At 45.9% G+C, this 26,126-nt stretch overlaps 1 protein-coding gene across 1 annotated transcript in view; it reads right to left on the reverse strand.

The window, feature by feature from the left end:
• The window catches only part of kpna3 (karyopherin alpha 3 (importin alpha 4)), a 103,147-nt gene that overhangs the window by 12,733 nt on the left and 64,288 nt on the right, over positions 1–26,126 (reverse strand). The window contains exons 13-15 of the mRNA XM_086006422.1: positions 23,647–23,775; positions 6,589–6,693; positions 4,755–4,826 (exon numbers count right to left, since the gene is read on the reverse strand). Coding sequence (XP_085862548.1) covers positions 4,755–4,826; positions 6,589–6,693; positions 23,647–23,775 — 306 coding nt within the window. The remainder of the gene's footprint in view (positions 1–4,754; positions 4,827–6,588; positions 6,694–23,646; positions 23,776–26,126) is intronic.

Genomic DNA, 26,126 nt, shown 5'->3' on the forward strand with positions numbered 1-26,126 from the left:
TTGTATTTATATAGCGACTTTCATGACCACTGGACGTCTCAGTGCTTTACAGCCAAAGTAGTACTTTTGGAGTGTAGTCACTGTTGTAATGTTTACCCAACAGTCTCTCAAGAATTGAACCATCTGTCATAGGTTGGGAGGAACTATGCCAGATCTGGCTTCTAAAAAAGCTAAAACAAGATGGCAATTCAGCTTTAATGGATACAGGAACCAAGCTTTTATCACCAGAGTGAAGACTGCTATCCCCATCCAAACATATTCTGAAGATTTTCAACTCAGAAGGAGCAAAGTAAATGCCTGTGGGACTCTGGCCTCTATGGAGAATGCATGGAAAAAGGTTGCAAACTTGGTGATCCTGAGCTCTTCAACAAATGATGCAGAGTGAGCAAGAAAGAATTCTGTTCCATTCATTAATGGGTTGAACCAAAGGGTAACATACATACAAATCTGCACTGTTTCATTAAGTCTATGTTTCAGGATCAATCATTGGTGTTGGATAGTAAAGAGATGAGTAAAATGAAGTGTTTTCAGACATCCCATCCCTTCAGACCAAAATATATGGTTTGATCAAGTTTGACGTGCTGATTTTCAATGGATCTATGTGTGGCTATGTCGTCTAGTCTACTGTGCATGCAGGTGAATACTTTCACTTGGTTGTTGCTGATGGCACTGCGTTGCAAAGTCATCCGCGCTGCTGCAGTCCTGAATACCATCCTGTTTGCATCAATACCACACAGTTTCAAGCTGTGCTTCACTGCATCCTTAAAATGTTGCTTTTTCCTACCATGCTTACTTTGTTTGAGCTCACTGTACAGCGCATACTTATCAATTCCGTCACTAACCATACGAGTATGTCCTTCCCAGTGGAGCCATACTTTTATTAGCATCATCTTGACATTAATTGATTTTCCACACTTTGGCTTTGATAATGTGTTCCTGCCATTTGAGGTGTGTGGTAAACCACTGTTTGTATTCCTGTTTGTCCTGTTTGTATTCCACTGTGTACATGCCTGGACATGCCTCGGCTGACTCCTCCCACAGGTCCTAGTATAAAGGTGACTGCTCCCCAGCCCTTAGTATCATGGACCGGTCGACCACGCGAGGCAGACCTCCATTCTGTTGTTAATAAAAGCCTTTAGTTACTCTTCTAACTCTCAGTCTTTTATGAGTAATTGATAGCGCATCAAGGTGCATAATGGATTTGAGGAGAAACTTGAACTTGATGGTAGTAGTACAGCCAGGGTTCACAACATTGGGAATCGAGATGTAATAAACTTGGGAGTGTTAGCTTTAGTGTGAAAACTGAAACCATGCTAACCAACTCATTGTTTTAGTCTGCCAAAGGACTCGTGTTTCTGATATAAGGGCATATACTTCTTGATCAACAAGAGCAGTGCTTGACAACACACTTGAGAGTTAGGTGAAGTCCATTACGGTATTGAGTTCAGTTTCTTCATTGTTAGTGGACAGTTATATATTCTGTTTACTGCATGCAGGCTTGTATGTCACTTCTATTTTCTTCAGGTTGATGGGAAGCCCATTAATTCTTCACGACTGTCACAAATAAGTCCAGGATCGGTTGTAGGTCTTGGCATTGTGCTTTAAGTGCACAGTCATCAGCAATCAAATGAGCTTTTCACTGACCTAGTCTGCTCAAGTTCAAGAACTTGCCAGATACACGAAACCCAAGGTGCACGCCTGCATGCACATCTTTCCTGACACCAATCTCTGCTACAAAGAGACTTGATGCGAGGATAAAGCCTTGCTCAACCGCACTGGAAATGTTAAACACAGGAAACTTTGTGCTATCCGGCACCGATGGGACCGAGCTGCTGCCGTTCCCCCAAAACTGCCGGACACTCCAGAGTTAATGTTGAAACATACGGAGTCCGTATCTGACAACAAACACTGTTGCTTAGCAACAGCTTCTAAAGACGCAGCTGCAAGCATCTGTAGCTGAAGCTGTTGCTATAGCTACAGACCTTGCAGTGCTTGGCTGGGAAAAAAAAAGCAAAGAAAAGAAACGAAAAGAATAAAAAACGGCTCCTGATTTTTGCCGGTGGCTCGAGCTTGCCGGACGGTTTGCCTCCGGATAACTCAAAGTTTCCTGCAGTTTGGAAAGGGCACACTGCACACCATATAATGTAGTTGACAAACGATGCAAGCATACGTTTCCAGACATCCTAACTTGGGAGAGCAGTTTCCATTATTCTCAGACTGCGGATTGTTCCATGTGCCTTTGTCAGCACTGTAAAGTATGAGGACCTGTCCACTTTCTGTTTTGGCATTTTTATCTTGTGTTTGACAAACAAAAATTTATGAAATAAAAATAGAAAATACTGGAAACGCACAGATCAGTCGGCATCAGTAAAAAGGAATAAGCAGGCTAACATCCCAAGTACAATCCTGCGTCAGAACGTAACAAAAATGAATGTGATTTTCTCTAAATACATGCTGCGTTTCTGGAAGTACATTTTGATATGTTAGCAAGAATGCAATTATTAAACACCCCGCCCTGGGCAGTACTTTCCTGACAACGGACAAAAGAGATGCCCCAGTAGTTACAAGACTTCCCTCATGTTTGGATATGGCAACATCCAAGATCCTGAAGGACTGCATCATCTATCTAAATTAACCAAAAGTGCGAATGGAGTCAGAGTTGTATCTGTAAACCACTGCTGGTAATCCAGTAGGACCAGGAACTTTGATCAGGTTGGTAGTTTCTTCCAGTGTGGGACGCTCATCCATGTTAATATGGTTGGGTCACTGTATCACCATCTACAACTTCATTAATAATGTTGGATGGGAAATTCAGTAGTGTTAAAATGCTCAGCAACATATCAAGGCATGTGCTGACTAAATTCATCTCCATATTTACAAGGTACAGCATATGGACAAATCCAGTAAGAGACAGACTGGGCTGACACACATTAGAAATCGAGTCCCTATGAATGATGGATGTTGGGACTTGACTTGTTTGAAGAGAAATCCTAGCTTGGAGGACCTTTTGAGTGGTTCAAATAAACAGAGGAATCCTTTGCGTCAGTTCACCTCAACTATGAGGCTGACTATTTCGGGTCTCAGGTCTAAATAGCGTTGGAATGTTCCCCAGTAGTTGGGTCGGAAATAAAAATGGAGGTGGTGACCAACAGTGAAGTGCTTGGTGTTGAAGAATGACAGTAAACTTACATTCCTTTCTTACTAACTTGCTTGAACCAAGTGCAAGACTCTTTGGCATTGAAAGGAATTCTATTTTACTTCTGAGGGCAGACAGTCAGCTACATTAGGAGCTGGACATTCCCTGGAGTTAAGATATTCCTGGGATGGCTTTGCACTTGTAAAATTACAGCCTTGAAATGACTCCTGTATTTTCCCTCCTCCCCACAATGCATACAGTGATTTATTTACCTGATTTTATTCTGTTCTGGTACTTAATATCGAATGTCATTGCAGATACAAGCCAGTAAACTTCATGTAAATTATCAAATGATAATCAAATTATATGGAAATAAGATAAAAAGTTAGTGCAAAGAAATTTTGGGAGAAAGAATAAAGAGAAAGAGCAGAGAGACTTAGGGGAAAAGTTGGAGGACAAGTTGATAAAGCTGTTTAAAAAAAGCGTATGGGATCTTAGGTTTTATAAATAGGGGCATTGAGTACAAAAGCAAAGTAACGATGCTAAACTTGCACAAATAATTGATTAGGCAGCAATTAGAATACAGTGTCTAGTTTTAGGTGTTTTACTTCAGGAAGTTGGCATGGCCGTGGTAAGAGCAGCAGAGATTACCTACGGTCATACCTGGGATGAGAGGCTTTAGTTATGAGGAGAGACTCAATAAACTCGGCTCTTTTCATTAGAACAAAGAAGGTTAAGAGGCGATCTGACTGAGGTGCTCAAGATTACACCTGGAGTACTGAGAGCAGTTCTGGGCACCACACCTTAGGAAGGATATATTGGCCTTGGAGGGAGTGCAGCGTAGGTTTAGCAGAATCATACCCGGACTCCAAGGCTTAAATTACGAGGAGAGATTACACAAATTAAGATTGCATTCCCTGGAATTTAGAAGGTTAAGGCGTGATTTGATCGAAGTGTTCAAGATATTAAGGGGAACAGACAGGGTAGATAGAGAGAAACTATTTCCACTGGGTGGGAATTCTAGGATTAGGGGGCATAGACTAAAATTAGAGCCAGACCGTTCAGGAGTGAAATTAGGAAACACTTCTACACACAAAGGGTGGTAGAAGTTTGGAACGCTCTTCCACGAATGACAATTGGCGCTAGATCAATTGTTAATTTTAAATCTGAGATTGATAGCTTTTTTGTGTTAACCAAAGGTATTAAGGGATATGGATATGGAGTTAGGTCGCAGATCAGTCATGATCTCATTGATAGGCGGAACAGGCTCGAGGGGCTGAATGGCCTACTCTTGTCTCTATGTTCCTAAGATCGAGAGTTTTTGAGAAGGCAAATTAGGAAAAAATAGTTCCACTAGTCAGTAAAGCATAAACTTCAGATTGCCACCAAAAGAACAAAGGGAGAGGTTAGGCAAATTTCTTTTATGCAGAGGGTTGTTAGGACAAGGAATGCCGCTACCAGAAGCAGAATCCATTAAAAGGGATGTGGATAGAAAAAAAATTCAAAGGGCATGGGGGAAAGGGCAGAGGAATGGGAATAAATAGCTCCTTCAGAGAGCTGACCCTTCTGTGCGGCAAAAGTCTATGATTCTTGGAATATAAAAGTATCTTTCACTTACTTGCTCCTTTTTGCCACTAATTGTCAAGTTACTGATCGCCCATGCAGCTTCTTTTTGAGTTCCAAAATCTCCCTGCAACAAAAAAAATGCAGCTCAACTTTCATTGCAAGGTTAACACCAGGAATACAGCTTCAGTAACTATTTCACACTTTAAGGAGTTCTCAACTTGCCAAATAAACTGCAGACTTGATTGAAGCATTCGTTTTTTTAAATATATGCTTCAATAAGGAAGGCAGACAGATGGCAAGTGAGAGACTAAAATGCTCTGCATAGATTGTGAACATGGTTTGAACAACTTTTCCTTCCCTGATCTTCTCACGTTCTTCACTTAGACCGATAGCAAAATACAGACCTAAATTACACAGGCCGTTTGCACAGTGAAACAGTTCCTAACTGCACCCAATAAATTCATGTTAAGTATGCAGTTTAACATTTTTATAATTGTATATATGTGAAATCTAGGCCCAACCATCTTCAGCTGCTTCATCAATGACCTTCCTTCCATCATAAGGTCAGAAGTGGGGACGGTCGCTGATGATTGCAGTGTTCAGTTCCATTCACAACTCCTCAGATAATGAAGCAGTCCATGCCCGCATGCAGCAAGACCTGGACGACATTCAGGCTTGGGCTGATAAGTGGCAAGTAACATTCGCGCCACACAAGTGCCAGGCAATGACTATCTCCAACAAACGAGAGTCCAACCACCGCCCCTTGACATTCAACGGCATTACCATCACCAAATCTCCCACCAACAACATCCTGGGCAGTCACCATTGACCAGAAACTTAACTGGACCAGCCACAAATACTATGGCAACAAGAGCAGGTCAGAGGCTGGGTATTCTGTGGCAAGTGTCTCACCTCCTGACTCCCCAAAGCCTTTCCACCGTCTACAAGGCACAAGTCAGGACTGTGATGGAATACTCTCCACTTGCCTGGATGAGTGCAGCTCCAACACTCAAGAAGCTCGACACCATCCAAGACAAAGCAGCCTGCTTGATTGGCACCCAATCTACCACCTTAAACATTCACTCCCTCCACCACCGGCGCACTGTGGCTGCAGTGTGTACCATCTACAAGATGCACTGCAGCAACTTGCCACGGCTTCTTCGGCAGCACCTCCCAAACCAGCAACCTCTACCACCTAGAAGGACAAGGGCAGCAGGCGCATGGGAACACCATTACCTGCAAGTTCCCCTCCAAGTTACACACCATCCTGACTTGGAAATATATCGCTATTCCTTCATCGTCGCTGGGTCAAAATCTTGGAACTCCTTCCCTAACACCACTGTGGGAGTGCCTTCACCACACGGACTGCAGCGGTTCAAGAAAGCGGCTCACCACCACCACCTTCGAGGGCAATTAGGATGGGCAATAAATGCTGGCCTTGCCCACATCCCAGGAATTAATAAAAACAAAAACGTTTTCTTCCAAAATGTTAGTGCATCTTGTCCCACCATTTTAGTTGCAAGTCACAAAATGTGTGGACTGCATTTTCCCAGGAATTACATGTATCCATGCATATTCAAGTTACAGCAGTTGGGACCTGCACGAGATCCTGCATTTGGGCAATCAGAAGATCAGCCAAACACTTGCAAGGGGCACCAGCTGCAAGTGAGATTCTAATCACACTAAATAAATCAATCTGGACTGTTCTCTAAGGTGAGCTGTGTTTCATAGGCACACAGGTAAAAATAACCGGACCTTCCTCAACTCCTTTGCTTTGTTATGATAATTAAATATTATTTCACTTAAAAAATATTCTCATAGAACTGATTTCAAGCTGCGTAAGGAGGTCTGGCCTTCATATTGATTCGGTTTCATTTTTTGCTTACCTTAGCCAGTTGATGAATAATCATGGGAATCAGACCAGCATCTATTACAGCTTGCACTTGCAGCTGGTTTCCTGCTGTAATGTTGGAGAGGAACCACACGGCTTCCTGCAGAAAACAATTCAAGCAAAGCATCAACTATGGATTCTGGCCACCAATCAATGACATTTTTCTTGCAGGTTAAGTATGTGCACAATAGCAAGACATGATTAAAAAAGGCTTCCAGGGTTAGCTCTTTAAAGCACAATTGGCTCTAATCCCACCTACTCCCACAAGTGTTCTAGACATTTAGTGTTGCATGGAATCAGAAGACGACAAATGGAGGTAGGGTTTTGGGTGGTGAGAAAGACACTTAAGTTTTGTATGTTAGATAGGCAAAAACGACTGTGGCCCTCAAATGGACTTTTACAAGCTGAACCCAGTGGCTCTATAAACCATGAATATACAGCTATGTCGCCTCCTTAAATTTTGTAGTCATTCTCACACATACACAGATTTTATCCAAAAAACCTCTAAAACTTACCATATGCCTCCTGCCCTAGTTCATAAATATCATGGCAAGCTTGTCATATAAACACTTGTTTAATTAACAGACTGTGGAATCACAGGGGAATTTTACGATGCTATTACCACCCACCTTGAAAACAAGTCTTGGCAGTATTGGGTCAAATTATTCACAGGCAAGACAGTAAAACCCCACCACCATTTCAAAATATTTTACAGTATTCATTGTATTGTACCCAATGGAAAAGAAAAATTGATCTCAGACCCGCAGCGCTTTCAAGCAATCTTCAAAATTATACTCTAAAGCAGCAGATTCTGAAGACTATAAAATGTTTTAAAGAAACAGATACAAATACAAGAATTGATGGATTGCAGACAGAAGGTGGGCCTTTGGTATTCTTTGTATACGGTCCAGCACAAAATAATGGATTTCCATCAATGGAAAAAAATTAGACGTCCGATTAAAATTCAGTTGGAGTAAGTGCACTATGGCTCGCACTCCTCTTTCCAAACTACAAATAAGCCATCCTACATGATCTTTCTCCTCCCTACATCCTCACTGTGATGAAGTCAAGACTTGTTGCACAGTCTCCGACTCTTAACTCATCCTTTCCTAGAACCTCAAAACTGTGAAACTCATGACCGTGCTCGATCATTTACTCCACCAACTTTCAGGCTTTTAAAACCAAAGCTCTGCACGCCCCAAGTTTCCTTATCTCTTCAACTCTTTTCAGCCTTGGCGGGATCCTGATCATGGATCTTGGCCCTTCACCTTCACTTTAACAGAAAAAAGGGCAAAAAACTAAACCAAAAGCATGCAATTTGACCTCTACAAATGAGTTTTCTCCTTGCTGCACCTTGAGAAAATGGAATTAAATGTAGGTACACAATGCAAACCAGAATGTTCATGTGTCTCACTGACTGAGATCCATTAGAAAAGCTGAGTACAGTTTCAAATAAGACAGTAAAATGAGAAGACAGAAGGTGCATCAAAAACCTCAGACCAACAGGAAGATTCTGAATGGCTAAATGTTGACATGCATTTCGATAGCGCCTGTAACGTCCCAAGGCATTTCACAGGAGTGTTACCAAACAAAATCTGTCACCGAGCCACAGAAGGAGATATCAGGACAAAGAGGTAGGTTTTAAGGAGTGTCTTAAAGGAGAAAAGAGGGGTAGAGAGGCAGAGAGCTTTAGGGAGGGAATTCCAGAGGTTAGAGCCTAGGCAGCTGAGAGCACATTTGCCAATGGTGGAACGATCAAAATAGGGGATGTGCAAGAGGCTAGAATTGGAGGAGCGCAGAGATCAGAGGGTTGTAAGACTGGAGGCGGTTACAGAGATAAGGAGGGGCAAGACCATGGAGGAGTCTGAAAACAAGGAGGAGAATTTTTTAAATTGAGGCATTGCTGGATAGCCCCCACACCCCTTTGAATCTTCTACTTAAACCAGGGGACACTTTGGTCTCCTCTGCCCGACTCAGTCACTGGACTCTTCTGTTAACTCAGAGATTTGGAAATAACGCCAAGGCAGACAACTCTACCTCAGCTCCTATTGTACGAGGGGGAAGCCATGAATGCCCCCTTCCACCACTGACGTTCGACCATTAGCCCGCCTCTCCTACTCCTCTAAGTGACGTCCAGAACATCTACATTGATGGATCTTCCTATCACAGGGATGGAAAGCCCCTTACTGGATTTGCAGTAGTCATGCCTGACCGAGAACAGCATAAATGCATTCCCCACTCCGCCCAATATGCTGAAGTTGCAGCCCTGGTGACAGCAATCCAAATTACTCATGATATACCTGTTAATGTCTGGTCCGATAGTGCCTATGTGATTAACACTTTGCTATCTTTACCACTGTATGCTTGGAATCATTTTTGTACTGTTGATGGCAAGACCTTGCTTCATGCAGACCTCTTTGCTTCCCTTTGGGACTCTTTAAATTCATGATCAGCCCGTCTCTCGCGTTCTTCGGACATACACGCCCAGGGTAACTCATAGGCGGGTGGTGCTGCTGAAGGCGCCGCCGTTAACGGTGACCTCTGGCAAGCCCCTACCCCTCCCATAAGATCGGTTTCAAGTGTTCAGAGTGAAGGTTCTGACCTCCCCTCCCTTCAATCCAGTTATCTCCCCTAAGCGGTTGTTATTGCATGGCATCAGAATGGCTGTCCGTTACCTCAGCCCACTCCATGGGCTGCAGACACCCAGTTGGCTCTGGATCGGTCTGGGGAAACTGCCCCCATTAATGTACAACCCCCGCTTGCGGTGGCTATCATCTGATCTCTCGCTTGTCTGTGTTCCCCCATCCATGGCACCTAAAATTTTTGATCTCCTCCACTCACACCCGGTAGGAGGACACTATTCAGCCGATGCAACTGTTCAGAAACTACGCAAATTTGCGTGGTATCCCGATTGCGTCACAGATATCACTCATAGGGTGAATCGTCTGCCCTGTTTACAGCATAATCCAAGTGCCCATACTAATCGGGCACTGTTGCGCAGTCCCCCTCCTCCCAATGGGCCGTGGACCCACCTTCAAATTGACTTCATAGGCCCTCTACCTACAGGACCTTCTGGCTTGCAGCATTGTCTGGTTATAGTTGATAAATTTACTAAATGGACGGAGGCTTTTCCGTGTAAAACAAACACCGCATTGACAGCAGCTTGCCTTTTATTGGTTGAGGTGGTCTGCAGGTGGGGAGTGCCAATTCAAGTTGATAGCGCAGGGATCACACCTTACCGGCCAAATTTTTACTGAACTACAATGGATAATGGGTATCTCACGCAAACTTCACATCTCCCATCACCCACAGTCATCCGGAATGGTGGAAAGGGGAAACCGAACTCTGAAAACTATGTTAAACAAATTTTGTGCAGATCACCCCACCAAATGGTCCAGCATGCTGCCAATGTGTCTAATGGCTATTAGATCCACCCGCATAGCACAACGGGTATCTCGCCCCAGCAGGCTATGACCGGGCGACCAATGCGAATGCCAGCCCATCTGTTAACCCCTTTAGCCACACCCTTAGTGCAGGGAATTGCTAACCAATAATGACTTGAAACGGTGGTAGAAAACACAGAACAAACTACTGTAACATGTTTGTAGCCAGACAGATAGGCAAGTCAAGGAGCCAGGCAAAAAAATACTTCGACAAGAAGGTCCGACCATTTGAATACCAGGTGGGAGATGCCGTAATGGTACTGAACTATGGGAAGAAGCAACATTGCTTCGAATCAAAGTGGAATGGCCCCTTCCCGATTATTGACAGGGCCAGTCCCTCGGTCTATCTGGTGCAATTCCCCAAGAAAAAGGGGAGGGCCAAGGTGGCTAAATGGTACCATATTAATCAGTTGAAAACTGTGAAAGAGTAAATATTGGATATTTTGCCTTGCAGAACCAGTTAATAATGATAACGAAGCATGTAACACACTGCATCAGTCATCGAACCCTCCTGCTGGGGGTCATCATATACATAAGACACTGGAGTGCCTCTCCAACCTCTACAGACTGGGTCGAGTACGACAGCCAAACCAACGGCGAGGGTACGTCATGTTGAATTCTGAAGGAAATATGTGGAGTGAGAATCATATGCGAAGGATGTGTGGTACGCCCACCGACGGCTGCTACTTGGATGCACCACCTTTCGGTTCCCGAAGGACACGGAGTTCAGATACAACTACACTGTAGCACAGGAGGGTACAACCCTGTAGCTCCAGGAGGCCAAGCCCCAGGGTGGTATCGGAAGGTATCGACAACATTGGTTAAAACTGGACTCATTGAGATACCCTACGAAGTAAAGAGCGAAAAATGGGACATTAAGGACTATGATTTGAATTGGCCATCTTTTTGGCCAAGACACGAGGGTGAGTATCAGTGGAAAGCCAAGTGGCAAAAAAATAATACGAGAAATAGCACACGATGCCGTGCGGGATGGTGTGTTAGCAGCGGGGGGATAGTTATAACAGAGAAAATAAAACCAGTACCGGGAAAAGAAACTCCTAAAACAACAAAAGGTCCCGATAATGGTCTGGTAGTAGCTCGTACCCATGGAAGTTTATATAATGATATCCATAGAAACATAGAAGATAGGAGCAGGAGTAGGCCATTCGGCCCCTCGAGCCTGCTCCGCCATTCAATGCGATCATGGCTGATCATCCAAATTCAATACCCTGTCCCTGCCTTCTCTCCATATCCCTTGATCCCTTTAGCCTTAAGAAATATATCTAACTCCTTCTTAAATATATTTAATGAATTGGCCTCTACGGCCTTCTGTGGTAGAGAATTCCACAGGTTCACCACTCTCTGGGTGAAGAAATTCCTCCTCATCTCTGTCCTAAATGGTTTACCCCTTATCCTTAGACTGTGACCCCTGGTTCTGGACTCCCCGACCATCGGGAACATCCTTCCCACATCTAGTCTGTCTAGCGAGTATAAGCCCAATCGACCCAATCTCTCCTCATACATCATTCCTGCCATCCCAGGTATCAGCCTGGTGAATCTTCGCTGCACTCCCTCCATGGCAAGAACATCCTTCCTCAGATAAGGCGACCAAAACTGCACACAATACTCAAGGTGTGGTCTCACCAAGGCCCTGTACAACTGCAGCAAGACATCCTTGTTCCTGTACTCAAACCCTCTTGCTACGAAGGCCAACATACCATTTGCCTTCTTAATCGCCTGCTGCACCTGCATGCTTATCTTCAGCGACTGGTGCACAAGGACACCCAGGTCTCGTTGCACTTCCCCCTTCTCCCAATCTATTGCCATTCAGATAATAATCTGTCTTCCTGTTGCATCTGCCATGCTTCTGCCCAATCACCCAACCTGTCTAAATCGTACTGGAGTTTCTCGGCATCCTCCTCACAGCACACCGCCCACCCAGCTTTGTGTTGTCTGCAAACTTGGGAGATATTACATCGAGTTCCCTCGTCTAGATCATTAATATATATTGTGAATAGTTGGGGTCCAAAGACCGATTCCTGCGGTACCCGACTAGTCACTGCCTGCCACTTGGAAAAAGAACCGTTTATTCCAACGCTTTGCTTTCTGTCTGCCAACCAGTTCTCTATCCAAGTCAATACCTTGCCCCCAATCCCATGTGCCTTAACTTTACACGCTAATCTCTTATGCGGTACCTTATCGAACGCCTTTTGAAAGTCCAAATACACCACATCCAGTGGTTCTCCCTTATCTATTTCACCAGATACATCCTCAAAAAATTCCAGTAGATTAGTCAAGCACGATTTACCCTTTGTAAATCCATGTTGACTTTGTCCGATCCGGTCACTGTTTTCCAAGTGCTCTGCTATTACATCTTTTATAATGGACTCTAGCATTTTCTCCACTACCGATGTCAGGCTTACTGGTCTGTAATTCCCCGTTTTCTCTCTACCACCTTTTTTGAATAGTGGGGTAACATTAGCTCCCCTCCAATCCATGGGTACTGTTCCAGAGTCTATCGAATTTTGGAATATGACCAGCAATGCATCTACTATTTCGAGGGCCACTTCCTTGAGTACCCTAGAATGTAGATTATCAGGCCCTGGGGATTTATTGGCCTTCAATCCTGTCAATTTCCCGAACACCATTTCCCTACAAATACTGATTTCCTTCCGTTCCTCCCTTTCATTAGACCCTATGTTCCCCGACATCTCTGGGAGGTTATTTGTGTAGACAGAACCAAAGTATGTATTTAATTGGTCTGCCATTTCTTTGTTCCCCATTATAAATTCCCCTGATTCTGACTGCAAGGGACCTACGCTTGACTTCACCAATCTTTTTCTCTTCACATATCTATAGAAGCTTTTACAGTCAGTTTTTATGTTCCCTGCAAGCTTACTCTCATACTCTATTTCCCCCCTCTTAATTAATCCCTTTGTCCTCCTAAACTGCTCCCAATCCTCAGGTTTGCTGCTTTTTCTGGCCAATTTATATGTCCTCTCCTTGGATCTTAGGCTATCCCTGATTTCCCTTGTTAGCCACGGTTGAGTCACCTTTTTTGTTTTATTTTTAAGCCAAACTGGGATGAACAAATTCTGTAGTTCATCCATGCGATCTTTGAATGTTTGCCATTGCCTATCCACCGTCAACTCTTTGAGTGACATTTCCCAATCAATTCTACCCAACTCGCGCCTCATACCATCGTAGTTTCCTTTATTTAAATTCAGGACCCTAGTCTCTGAGTCAACTACTTCACTCTCCATCTTAATGAAGAATTCTATCATATTATGATCACTCCGACCCAAGGGGCCTCGCACAAGACTGCTAATTAATCCTTTCTCATTACATAATACCCAGTCCAAGATGGCCTGATCTCTAGTTGGTTCATCGACATATTGGTACAGGAAACCATCCCGGATACACTCCTGGAATTCCTCCTCCACAGTATTGTTACTAATTTGGTTAGCCCAATCTATATGTAGATTAAAGTCACCCATGATAACTGCTGTGCCCTTATTGCACGCTTCTCTAATTTACCTTTTAATGCCATCCCCAACCTCCACATTACTGTTTGGAGGTCTATATACCACTCCCACTAAGTATCCGATACGAGATTGTGCCAGTAGTATTCAATCTTTCGGCGGTTCAAATGCCAGAGGGGTTATGCAATTACACCTACGTGCTATTCAAAAAAAACCTGGCAAGACAGATAATACGGAATTTTATGGAAAGGAATGCAGGGAGAGACATTAACAAACCCTGGCCCCCTATCAATGAACCATGGTACCAACCGGCGGTAGAGAAAGGAAATGGTGCCAAAAGTAGCAGAAGGAAGCGAGGACTAGGAGAATGGGTAGGAGTAGGAGCCACAGCAGGCACTGCCGCATGGACTAGAATAGACATAGAATCTATGTGGGAACATGAAGCAGCTATGAGGGGACAATTGAAGGGAATTTTAACCAAAATAAATAAAGGGAGGTTCAGACCAAATGAAAGAATTGCAAGAAACACTAAAAGCACCTTAGACATGGTACACGATTTTCGAGAGATTCAGGACAAGATCAATGAGATAATAAAGGAATCTGAGGGAAGCAAGGACCAGTTTTCTAAGGGTATTACTAGTGCTATGTATGGGAGTTTCCTATTGGATCAGGTACAGAAGGGTCTGACAGACATCGAAAATAATCGGATATCTAACTTTGAGTGATAGACATTTAGAGAAATAGTTTAACAAGACTGAACCGTGGTGCACTGCTAGGAAATATGGATTAGTCTACTACACCAAATTACCGTGCCTAGGTGGGGAGAATAATGATTATCTAGACTCCAAAAGCACTCTCATACCAGTAGTCCTGTGGCTGCCTCGACTGAACAAGACAAATACGTGGGAAGTGTTCAGGGTCGAATCAATAGGATCTATGGAAGGGAAGGTACACAAACAATATGAAGAATATCCACACTACCTTATTAAGCAGGGCGTGACCTGGAAGGCCCCTAATCTGGATTGTTGCACAAACAATAGGGGATCCTGGATTTGTAGGTGTGATAGTCTGAAGCCAGGGATACCAGCATGTGGGTTCACAGTAGAGACAGAATCACCTGCGTGTACCATCCAAGTACAAACATGGGGGGCCAATCAGACGCAAAATAGTTACATAGGCCGAAGAAGATATTGTGTGACTACTTCTGCCACCCAATATACAAATGGGCTAGACATCTGCCAGGTCAGATGGCCAACCTTCTGTTTGAAACCTAACGAGGTGACGAGGATTGGGAATGCTTATTTGATTCCAGTAAGAATTCACAATGTAACTCAAAACACAAGTAAATATAACGATATACAGCAGGAGGCTATAGAAGCAATAGTAAAATTCGGACATCCAATTCCACCATTATCTCTCAGTTTGAAATCCATCATTGAAAGAAGTAGTACCTCTCAAACATTTGGTTAAGATGCAGCAGGGTAATACCCAAGTTGAGAAGGCAATAAGTAAATTAGGGGACCACGAGTGGTGGGAAGTAGCCTATAATGCCAGCCAGCATCCCTGGGCACAAATGATATCAGCAGGCCTAATGATTGCCCAGTGTCTGGTCTTAATGGTCCTTATTATAATGTCTTGCTATTTGAAACAGCTGACCCGTCAATTGAACCGTCGAACGAACAATTTAGAGCTGGCACGATGTATGCAAAATCGAAAGAGGTCGAAATAGAGTTTCTCTCCCTCTCAAGGTGGGGAGTATGTTAGAAATCAGGGGTGTTCAAAATGTATATGGTTTTGCGGATAAAACTGTGACGCGAGTAATGCTGTATTTACATGATTGTATTAGAATGAGAGACAGAAAGTCTCTCAGACTAGTCTTAGAATAATTAGATAGATGTGTAGAATCTGCCTGTGTTTTGGTTCCCTGCAGATGTTACAGCATTCTGCAGTGTGACTGTCATAAATAATCTTGTTTTCAAGTTAGGATTTCAACCTTGTTTATGTTTCTCTAATTTGACCAACCAAGGCCCGACGTTATATTTCTTCCATTACTGCTAATAACCATATTTTAATGTTAAGTTAGGATTTTGACATTGGTTGACAAAACTGCTTTAAAATGCGTAAGTTACCCAGTGTATGAGAATAGAATAGATGATGTCTTTGGGAATTTAATGATTCATTCCATAGTACAATAGTCTGATAATGAAAGAGTTAGTTTTGCATTGCTAAAGCTGCATGAACAGCATGAACCTAAATAACTGATAACAAGCAGTTACGAACTGATGGCTGAGAATGGCATGTCCGACTCCAAACTAGGGAGGATAGGGACAAGAGAGATAAGACACAAATTCCAAAGAAAGAACCTTCAGAAATATTAAACAATAAGACAAATTGAATGAGGTTTTAGAGGAACCTCTATAGGTTAAATGGTCTTGTCAATAATTTGGCCTCAGGCTCACCCCTAAAAAAGAGAATAAAAGTGACACCCCGAGTGCTTGCCCACACAGACGGTGGATGGGAGATCCAGACAGAAGTTGGGCTGGTTGAACGCTCTTTTGAGTGTGATCCCATGCTTACTGTGGTAAACCACTGTTGTTAGTATTGTTGTACTTGTCTGTGCATGCCTCAGCTGACTCCGCCCCTGGCTCCACCCTCATGGCTGGGTATAAAGGTCGCTGCTCAGAAGCCTCCGGCCCTTTTGGATACCAGGCAACCCCAAGAGGCATGCTCTGTTCTTTGGTAATAAAAGCCTGTTTATTACTTACTCAATCTCCAGTCTTTTGTAGCAATTGATAGTGCATCAATTTTATTACCAAAGTTAAATGTTGGCTGCGGATGCTGATCAACCGATGGCGCAAAACGCTGAGCAGCAGGCGCTGCTGCGAGCCCTCAGACCAACATGCCTGGACCTAGACCCCCAAGAAGCGGGTTCGTCGACTAAATTCGCACAATGGCTGCGTTGCTTTGAGGCGTATCTGGAAGCCTCGACCGTGACTCTTGATGAAAATAAACTGAAAATCCTGGCCTCGAAGGTGAGCCACCAAGTCTATACTTTAATCCAAGATGCGACGACCTACGCGGCGGCTATCGACCTACTGAAAGGGCAGTATGCACGCCCGGTTAACACGGTCTATGCCAGGCACCTTTTAAGATCTCGCAGACAGCAGCCCGGGGAATCGGTGGAAGCCTTCCTACGGGCACTGCGGGTACTCGGACGCGGCTGCGACTGCAAGGAAGTATCGGCCGCGGCACATGCGGAGGGACTGATACGAGACGCTTTCGTTGCGGGTCTAAGGTCTGACTACTCCCGGCAGAGGCTGCTGGAGAAGGGTGAAATAGACCTGACAAAGGCAGTGTCCCTCGCGCTCTCGCTCGACGCGGCCCACAGAAATATGGACGCTTTCTCCCCTCATCGCCCCGCGCCGTGGACGCCGCAATCTTGGGCCATGGGACCGCCACCTCCAACTGCTGCAGCGATGTCCAAGGCACAAAAATGCTATTTTTGTGGCCAAGCTAAACACCCTAGAGCACGCTGCCCCGCGAAGAATGCTACCTGCTCCGGCTGCGGGAAGAAAGGTCACTACGTTAGCGCCTGCAAAGGGAAGACCGCTAACGCCAGCAGCGCTGCGTGCGAACCGTGGGCGCAGCCATCTTGTCCGCCATCTTGGGCTCCCCCAGCCGCGTGGGGACCGTGGGCGCCGCCATTTTGTCCGCCATCTTGGACGCCTCCGACTTTGGTTACGGGGGACCCGGACTCCACCACCGCCTCATCGGACGACCGCATCGACACGCTTGAACATACGCTGGCTTCCGTGACGCTGGATCAATCTCTCCCGCATCAACTGTCCAGGTCCATGATGGACATTACGGTAAATGGCTGCGCCACTACCTGCCTTTTTGACAGCGGGAGCACGGAGAGTTTTATACACCCCGACACGGTGCGCAGTTACTCTCTCCCGGTCCTGCCGACGCGTCATCGCATCTCTATGGCTTCCAAAGCCCAGTCAGCGGACGTCGGTGGCTACTGTATGGTGACTCTTTCAGTGCGGGGTACTGAATACAAAAATTTTAAACTTCTGGTCCTGCCCCATCTCTGCGCTGCCGTCCTACTGGGGTTGGATTTTCAGTGCCACCTTAAGAGTGTCACTTTAGCGTATGGTGGACCCCTCCCCCCTCTCACAGTCTGCAGCCAGCAGTTTTTAAATCGCCCGCCGCGCGCCATTTGCAGCCTCTCCACCCTTAAAGTCTCCCCCCCCTCCTTGTTCGCTAACCTCACCCGCGACTGTAAGCCCATCGCTACCAAAAGTAGGCGTTACAGTGCCGGGGATAGGGGTTTCATTAAATCCGAGGTAGCGAGACTCCTGAAGGAAGGGATTATCGAGAGCAGCAATAGCCCATGGCGAGCACAAGTGGTGGTGGTGAAGGCTGGCGGCAAACAGCGCCTAGTTATTGACTACAGCCAGACGATCAACCGCTACACCCAGCTGGATGCATATCCACTCCCCCGCATATCTGACATGGTCAATCAGATAGCACAATACCGGGTGTTCTCGACGATTGATCTGAAGTCGGCATACCACCAGCTCCCCATCAGGGCTGAGGACCGCCAGTACACAGCTTTTGAAGCTGACGGTCGGCTCTATCACTTTCTCAGAGTTCCCTTCGGCGTCACCAACGGAGTTTCTGTCTTCCAACGGGAGATGGACCGGATGGTTGACCAGAACGCGCTCCAGGCCACTTTCCCATATCTAGACAACGTCACCATCTGCGGCCACGACCAGCAGGACCACGACGTTAATCTAGAGAAATTCCTCCGGACGGCCCAGCGGCTGAATCTCACATACAACAAAGACAAATGTATGTTTCGTACTACGCGCCTTGCTATTCTTGGCTGCGTAGTGGAGAACGGAGTCATCGGCCCAGACCCCGATAGAATGCGCCCCCTTATGGAGCTCCCCCTCCCCCACTGCCAGAAAGCACTGAAGAGATGCCTGGGGTTTTTCTCTTACTATGCGCAGTGGGTGCCCAACTATGCGGATAAAGCCCGACCCCTCATCAAGTCCGCCTCCTTCCCCCTGACAGCAGAGGCCTGTGCAGCCTTCACTCTCATAAAAGGAGACATTGCGAAGGCCACAATGCACGCTGTGGATGAGTCCCTTCCTTTTCAAGTGGAGAGCGACGCATCCGACTTTGCCCTAGCTGCAACCCTTAACCAGGCGGGGAGACCCGTGGCCTTTTTCTCAAGGACCCTCCAGGGCCCCGAGATTCGACACTCCTCTGTCGAAAAGGAGGCCCAGGCCATTGTGGAAGCCGTGCGACATTGGCGGCATTACCTGGCCGGAAAACGATTTACCCTGCTCACTGACCAGCGTTCAGTGGCTTTTATGTTTCATAATAAGCAGCGGGGCAAAATCAAGAATGACAAGATCTTAAGGTGGAGAATCGAACTCTCCACCTACAATTACGATATCTTGTACCGGCCCGGGAAACTCAATGAGCCCCCAGATGCCCTATCACGTGGTACGTGCGCCAACGCGCAGGTTGATAGGCTACAGACCCTCCACAATGACCTCTGCCACCCGGGGGTCACCAGGTTCTTCCATTTTATCAAATCCCGTAACCTGCCCTACTCCATCGAGGAGGTCAGGACCATGACCAGGAACTGCCAGATCTGTGCCGAGTGCAAGCCGCATTTTTATAGGCCAGACAGAGCGAGCCTGATCAAAGCCACGCGCCCCTTCGAGCGGCTGAGCATCGATTTTAAAGGGCCCCTCCCCTCCTCTGACCGCAATGTGTACTTCCTCAATATAATTGATGAGTACTCCCGTTTCCCGTTTGCCATCCCTTGCTCGGACATGACCAGTACCACGGTCATTAAATGTCTGAATGACCTCTTCGCCTTGTTCGGTTTCCCTAGCTATATCCATAGCGACAGGGGCTCATCTTTTATGAGCGACGAACTTCGGCAGTACCTGCTCGCGAGAGGCATTGCTACAAGCAGGACCACCAGCTACAACCCCCGGGGTAACGGCCAGGTGGAAAGGGAGAATGCGACAGTCTGGAAGGCAGTCCTTTTAAACTTAAAATCTAAGGGCCTTCCGACCTCCCGCTGGCAGGAGGTCCTCCCTGCGGCGCTCCATTCCATTCGGTCGCTGCTCTGTACACCCACCAATGCCACTCCTCACGAGAGAATGTTCTCCTTCCCCAGGAAGTCCACGTCGGGGATTTCGCTACCAACATGGCTGACTTCTCCAGGTCCCGTCCTACTGCGGAAGCACGTGAGGACCCATAAGGCGGACCCCCTGGTCGAGAGGGTGAGCCTCCTCCACGCTAACCCGCAGTATGCTTACGTGGTGTACCCGGACGGGCGGGAGGACACAGTCTCCATTCGAGACCTCGCACCTGCAGGTGCTCCTGAAACACCCTCTTCGCCACCCACCGCTACTCCTGCCTACCCCCAGGACACAGTCCCCGCACGAGACCTCGCACCTTCGGGTGCCTCTGAGAGACCACCATCGCTACCTCCCATTACCCATGCTCTGACCCCTGTAGACGGCATGCAGCAGCCCCAGGGTCCGCCACCTGCTACACCTCCTCTGAACGAGACACCGGGTTCACCGTTGGATGCTGCACCATCACCGCCGCTGCTGCGACGCTCAGGACGGCTTACAAGGCCTCCTGATAGACTTCAGTACACGAATTTTTAGTGCACTTCACCCCGCCGGACTCAATTCTAAACAAGGGGTGAATGTGGTAAACCACTGTTGTTAGTATTGTTGTACTTGTCTGTGCATGCCTCAGCTGACTCCGCCCCTGGCTCCACCCTCATGGCTGGGTATAAAGGTCGCTGCTCAGAAGCCTCCGGCCCTTTTGGATACCAGGCAACCCCAAGAGGCATGCTCTGTTCTTTGGTAATAAAAGCCTGTTTATTACTTACTCAATCTCCAGTCTTTTGTAGCAATTGATAGTGCATCACTTACCAACTCGAAGGCCAGAGAGAGAGAGAGAGAGAGAGAGTGAGAGAGAGAGAGAGAGAGAGAGTGAGAGAGAGAGAGAGAGGCCGGAGCCAGAGAACTGTTCACACACGTCAGCCGTCTGTCTGATCGGGACCGGTACCAGCTGCTTGTCACGGTCCTATGTTTTTGCAGTATAACCAGCATGTTATATTCAGTCTTAAACTCTGATTAAACACAATATACCCACCATTTTGGTTTGCAGTCGATCCTGATTATTTCAAAACCTAGCGATAAGCTACTAATTGCCCAAATCTCTAAACCAGGAGCCAGTGTAGGTCATCAAGCACAGGGGCGATGGGTGACCGGCACTGGTGCGAGTTAGGATACGGGCAGCAGAGTTGTGGAGAAGTTCAAGTTTATGGAAGATGGGAGGCCGGCCAGGAGAGTGTTGGAATAGTCGAGTCTAGAGGTAACAAAGGCCTGGAGGAGGGTTTCACCTGCCCCCGCCACACAGTGCTGCCCCCCGATTATCAAAATCCACAACAAGGCCTTGGACAATGTGGACCACTTTTCATACCTCGGGAGCCTACTGTCAACAAGGGCAGACGTCGATGACGAAGTCCAACACCGCCTTCAGTGTACCAGTGCAGCCTTCGGTGGCCTGAGGAAGAGAGTGTTTGAAGACCAGGGCCTCAAACCCGGCACTAAGCTCATGATCTACAGGACAGCAGTGATACCTGCCCTGCTGTATGCCTCAGAGACATGGACCATGTACAGCAGGCACCTCAAAGCACTGGAGAGGTACCACCAACGCTGCCTCCGCAAGATCCTGCAAATCCATTGGCAGGATAGGCACACCAACGTCCGTGTTCTTGCTCAGGCCAACATCGAAGCTCTGACCACGCTCAATCAGCTCCGATGGACGGGTCACATTGTCCGCATGCCCGATACGAGACTCCCAAGACAAGCGCTCTACTCGGAGCTCCAGCACGGCAAGATGGCCCCAGGTGAGCAGAGGAAACACTTCAAGGACACCCTCAAAGCCTCCTTGAAAAAGCGTAACATTCCCACCGACACCTGGGAATCCCTGGCCCAAGACCACACAAAGTGGAGGAGAAGCATCCGGGAAGGCGCCAAACACCTCGAGTCTCTTCGCCGGGAGTAAGCGGAAGTCAAGCGCAGGCAGCGCATGTCAACCCAAGCACCCCACCCACCCGCCCCTTCAACGACCGTCTGCCCCACCTGTGACAGAGCCTGTAGGTCCCGCATTGGACTAATCAGTCACCTGCGAGCTCATTTTTAATATGGAAGCAAGTCATCCTCGGCTCCGCCTAAGAAGAGGGTTTCACCAGCAGATGAGCGGAGGCAAGGGCAGAAAAGGGGAATGTTAGAGGTGAAAGTAGGCAGCCTTGGTGATGGAGCGGATATGCGGTCGTTAGCTCATCTCGGGGTCAAACAACACCAAGGTTGTGAACGGTCTGGTTCCGCCTCAGACAGTTGCCAGGAAGAGGGATGGAATCAATGACTAGGGAATTGTGTTTGTGGCGGGTGACCAAAGACAATGGCTTTAGCCTTCCCAATATTTAGTTGGAGGAAATTTCTGCTCATCCAGTACTGGATGTCAGACAAGCAATGTGACGAATTAGAGACAGTGGAGGGGTCGAGAGAGGTGATGGTGAGGTAGAGCTGAGTGTCAGTGTATTTATGAGTCTCCAGCAGTGCTCCTTTGTACTGCATTAGGATACCGCCACCGAGACATTAGTGAAGTGTGGGACATTTTAATGGGTACATATGGGTCATCATTCAGTGGCTCTGTGGCTTATACCACTTCAACCTCAGTCACCCTAAGCCAGAAATCTTCACAGTGTCACACATCTAAAAATGCAAGACAACATTTGAGTGATGTTATATTGTAATGCTCTCCATCTCAACAATTGACTGCAGGAAACTCTCGTTTAAACGGCACCTAAACATCTGGAAATCTCTATTAACCGGCAAAATTCTCACTCCGAAAACACCACCTCAATAACCAGCAATGTTGCCGAGTCCGAGTCTCCCGTGGTGGCCGAGTTAGTCAGTGGGGGTAGTTCTCCAAACTGCCACTACTCGGCTTCTTGGCGCTGTCGGAAGTCGGAACACCTCAATCCCCCTGTAACAGGAGTCTGACTCTCCCGTGCAGCCGGTAGTCGCTTCTGATCCGCCATTTTTACAGGGGTACTGTGTGTCTTCCACGCTGCTGGTAGTCATTGCATTGCATTACCCTCAACTGGCAGTACTGTACTTAATCAAGCATCTTCCACCATCCATTTAACACAACATTCTGTAGGTGAGTACCCAATTACTGCATACTGCACATTTCTTGATTTTTTTTATTTTTTATTTGTTAAAAATAGCCTCGGTAGATAACCCTCTCCGTCATCCGGAATTTTTGATCAACCGGTAATACGCCGATCCCGTCGGTGCCGGATAACAAAGAGTTTCCTGTATTTTACATTTCTACTTTATAAATATTTCAAAATGATAATGGCAATAGTGCAGCCAACACTTTTGCTGCATGCAGCTTTACCGGTTATACTCATATTTACTTTGTCTAAAGCTCATTACCATTACATTTTCCTTCTTTGCGGGAATATAGTCTTATATTGTCCATTTCTGTGTCTCTTCCTTGATGGGCTTTCAGTCACGTTCAGTACAAGGTGCACTCAAGCCCAACTTGGCAAAGCAAGCTCAGGCTTTAGATTTGGGGAGAGTGGGGATAGAGGATTATAAAGCTGCTCAGAGTCTGTTGATATATTTGCAGTTACAGAAAGGTAAAATCAAACAAGATTTTTTGGGGGTGCAAGAGGATGATGGTGTATTAAACTAAACCTAAACAAGTCAACAATGTGGTGTGAACTATTAGAACAAAAAAATCCTCTCCCCACATTTCCCCCAAAAAGAACACCAGCAAAACTGGCAAGGACTCGTTACCATAATGCTCAGATTCTTGTGTGTTGACAGTGGCAACTATTGCAAGATCCACCAAGAGATTCAAATTGAAACTGGCTACGACTGCTTTCCTAACAGCTGGGAACAGTCTGTTAAAGCTAAATTGTGTTACTGTCACAAGATCATTTGATGACACAGACAGAGCCTCTCAAGTCAGACTGGCAACATGTCAACTTTCTTTTACCTTGTTGATCTTCTCTTTATGATGGGTCAGGAGATTGGAAAAGTGTGACAGTACATCACAGTTAAGAACCACCTGCGTCTGTTCATCAGTACCCGTCACGATGTTGCCTACTGCTCTCAGTGCAGCTGTCTGTATGGAGGGGGGGGAAAAAAGGTATCGTGAAATTCTATTCTGCTGCAAATATATTCAAGTACCAATTAAAATTACAAGCTTTATTACTTCATTGTCATTATTCCCTCCGGCAAGCAACTCAACATCTCCCAATGCAGACTAACTAGGATAGTCATCAAGAAGCAAGGTGCTGCTTTCTCTCCCTTCCACACTGGGAAACTGAGCTAGCACACAGGATCCTTGTACAAATACATTCATATAATAATCTGTAGAAGGAAAGGCACCGTCAATGAGTGAGGTAGGACGGGTTCTCCCACACCTCCACCCACGCCTATGGGGAAAACCATAGCCTACCTGGCAGAGGGAAAACTTCTGCAAATCCATCCTGCCGTTTCACAATGCTTAACCTACATTATATTAAATCTCAAGCAAAATGTGAAACCAGCACCTGCGCAAAATATACACGATTCTATTCTTTACGTTCTAGTGTAATGAAATCAAATCCAGTTGTGGCAACTGAGAAACCAGAAAATTCCTAACCAAATATGTTGAAGTTAGTATTTAACACCAAAAACTAATGAAGGTTTACCTACATTTCATACATAACATTGTTAACACAAATTTATTTTTTTAATATAAAGTAACTTTACTTATCTCAAAAGCAATACAGTGTGCATTTATCCCAAACACAAACTCTGATCAGGAATGAATCAACAAAGCTCTGCATTAGTTTTATTTTGCATCCAATTTTATCTTTTAACAAAACAATAATGGAAAGCACCAATAACTTTAGTGCAACTGAACCGTGGTTAAAATAAGCACTGGAAAATAACAAACACTAGAAACTGTACGAGAAACATTAGCCCTTGAATAGGGCTAATCAAATTGGGAATGCAGAAGATGCTTTACCCAGAGAGTGGTGAGAATGTGGAACTCGCTACCACAGGGAGTGGTTGAAGCGAATAGTATAGATGCATTTAAGGGGAGGTTAGATAAGCATATTGATAGATTAAGTGAATGGGCAAAACTGTGGCAAATATATTTCAATGTAAGCAAATGTGAGGTCATCCACTTTGGATCCTAAAAAGGATAGACCAGGTACTTTCTAAATGGTGAAGCGCTAAAACCAGTGGAGGTCCAAAGAGACTTGGGGGTCCAAGTACAGAGATCATTAAAATGCCATGAACAGATACAGAAAATAAACAAAAAGGCTAATGGAATGCTGGCCTTTATATCTTGAGGACTAGAATACAAGGGGGAAGAAGTTATGCTACAGCTATACAAAACCCTGGTTAGACCACACCTGGAGTACTGCGAGCAGATCTGGGCACCACACCTTGAGGACGACATATTGGCCTTGCAGGGAGTGCAGCACAGGTTTACCAGAATGATACCCAGACTCCAAGGGTTAAATTACAAGGAACAATTACACAAACTAGGGTTGTATTCCCTAGAATTTAGAAGGGGTGATCCGATCAAAGTTTTCAAGATATTAAGGGGAACAGATAGGGTAGATAGAGAGAAACTATTTCCACTGGTTGAGGATTCTAGGACTAGGGGGCATACAGGAAACTGTGTGCTATCCGGCACCGAGCTGTTGCCGTTCCTTCAAAACTGCCGGACACACCAGCGCTGATGTTGAAACATACGGAGATTTTCAGCTCCGTGTGAATCAACAAGCCCTGTACAGCTTCTAAACAGTCGGCAAGCGTCTCTGTAGCGTCTCTAGCTGAAGCTGTTGCTTAACTACAGACCTTGCAGAGCTTGACTGTTGAGAAAAAAGCAACGAAAAGAAAAAAAAACTAACGAAACGGCTCCTGATTTTTGCCGGTGGCTCAAGCTTGCCGGACATTTAGCCTCCGGATAACACAAAGTTTCCTGTAGTTTAAAAATTAGAGCCAGACCTTTCAGGAGTGAAATTAGGAAACACTTCTACACACAGCGGGAGGCAGAAGTTTGGAACTCTCTTCTGCAAATGACAATTGATACTAGATCAATTGTTAATTTTAAATCGGAGATTGATAGCTTTTTTTTGTTAACCAAAGGCATTCAGGGATATAGGCCAAAGAACCATGATCTCATTGAATGGCGGAACAAGCTCGAGGGGCTGAATGGCCTTCTCCTGTTCCTATGTTCCATATGAGGGAGAAGGGAATAGGGGGTTATGCTGATAAGAGTTAGATGAGGAAAGGCGGGAGGCGGCTCGAGTGGAGCATAATCGCCGGCATGGACTGGTTGGGTCAAAAGGCCTGTTTCTGCGCTGTACATCCTATGTAATCCTATGAATATTAACAATGAAAGTGCCAGTATATTTATGGGCAAAGTCAAAATTTACGCAGCATTGTGACTGTAATGTATGTACCTTTAAG

This window comes from Somniosus microcephalus, chromosome 14, assembly GCF_052327205.1.
Source record: "Somniosus microcephalus isolate GS21.2 chromosome 14, FLI_Smic_1.0, whole genome shotgun sequence".
Lineage (NCBI taxonomy): Eukaryota > Metazoa > Chordata > Chondrichthyes > Squaliformes > Somniosidae > Somniosus > Somniosus microcephalus.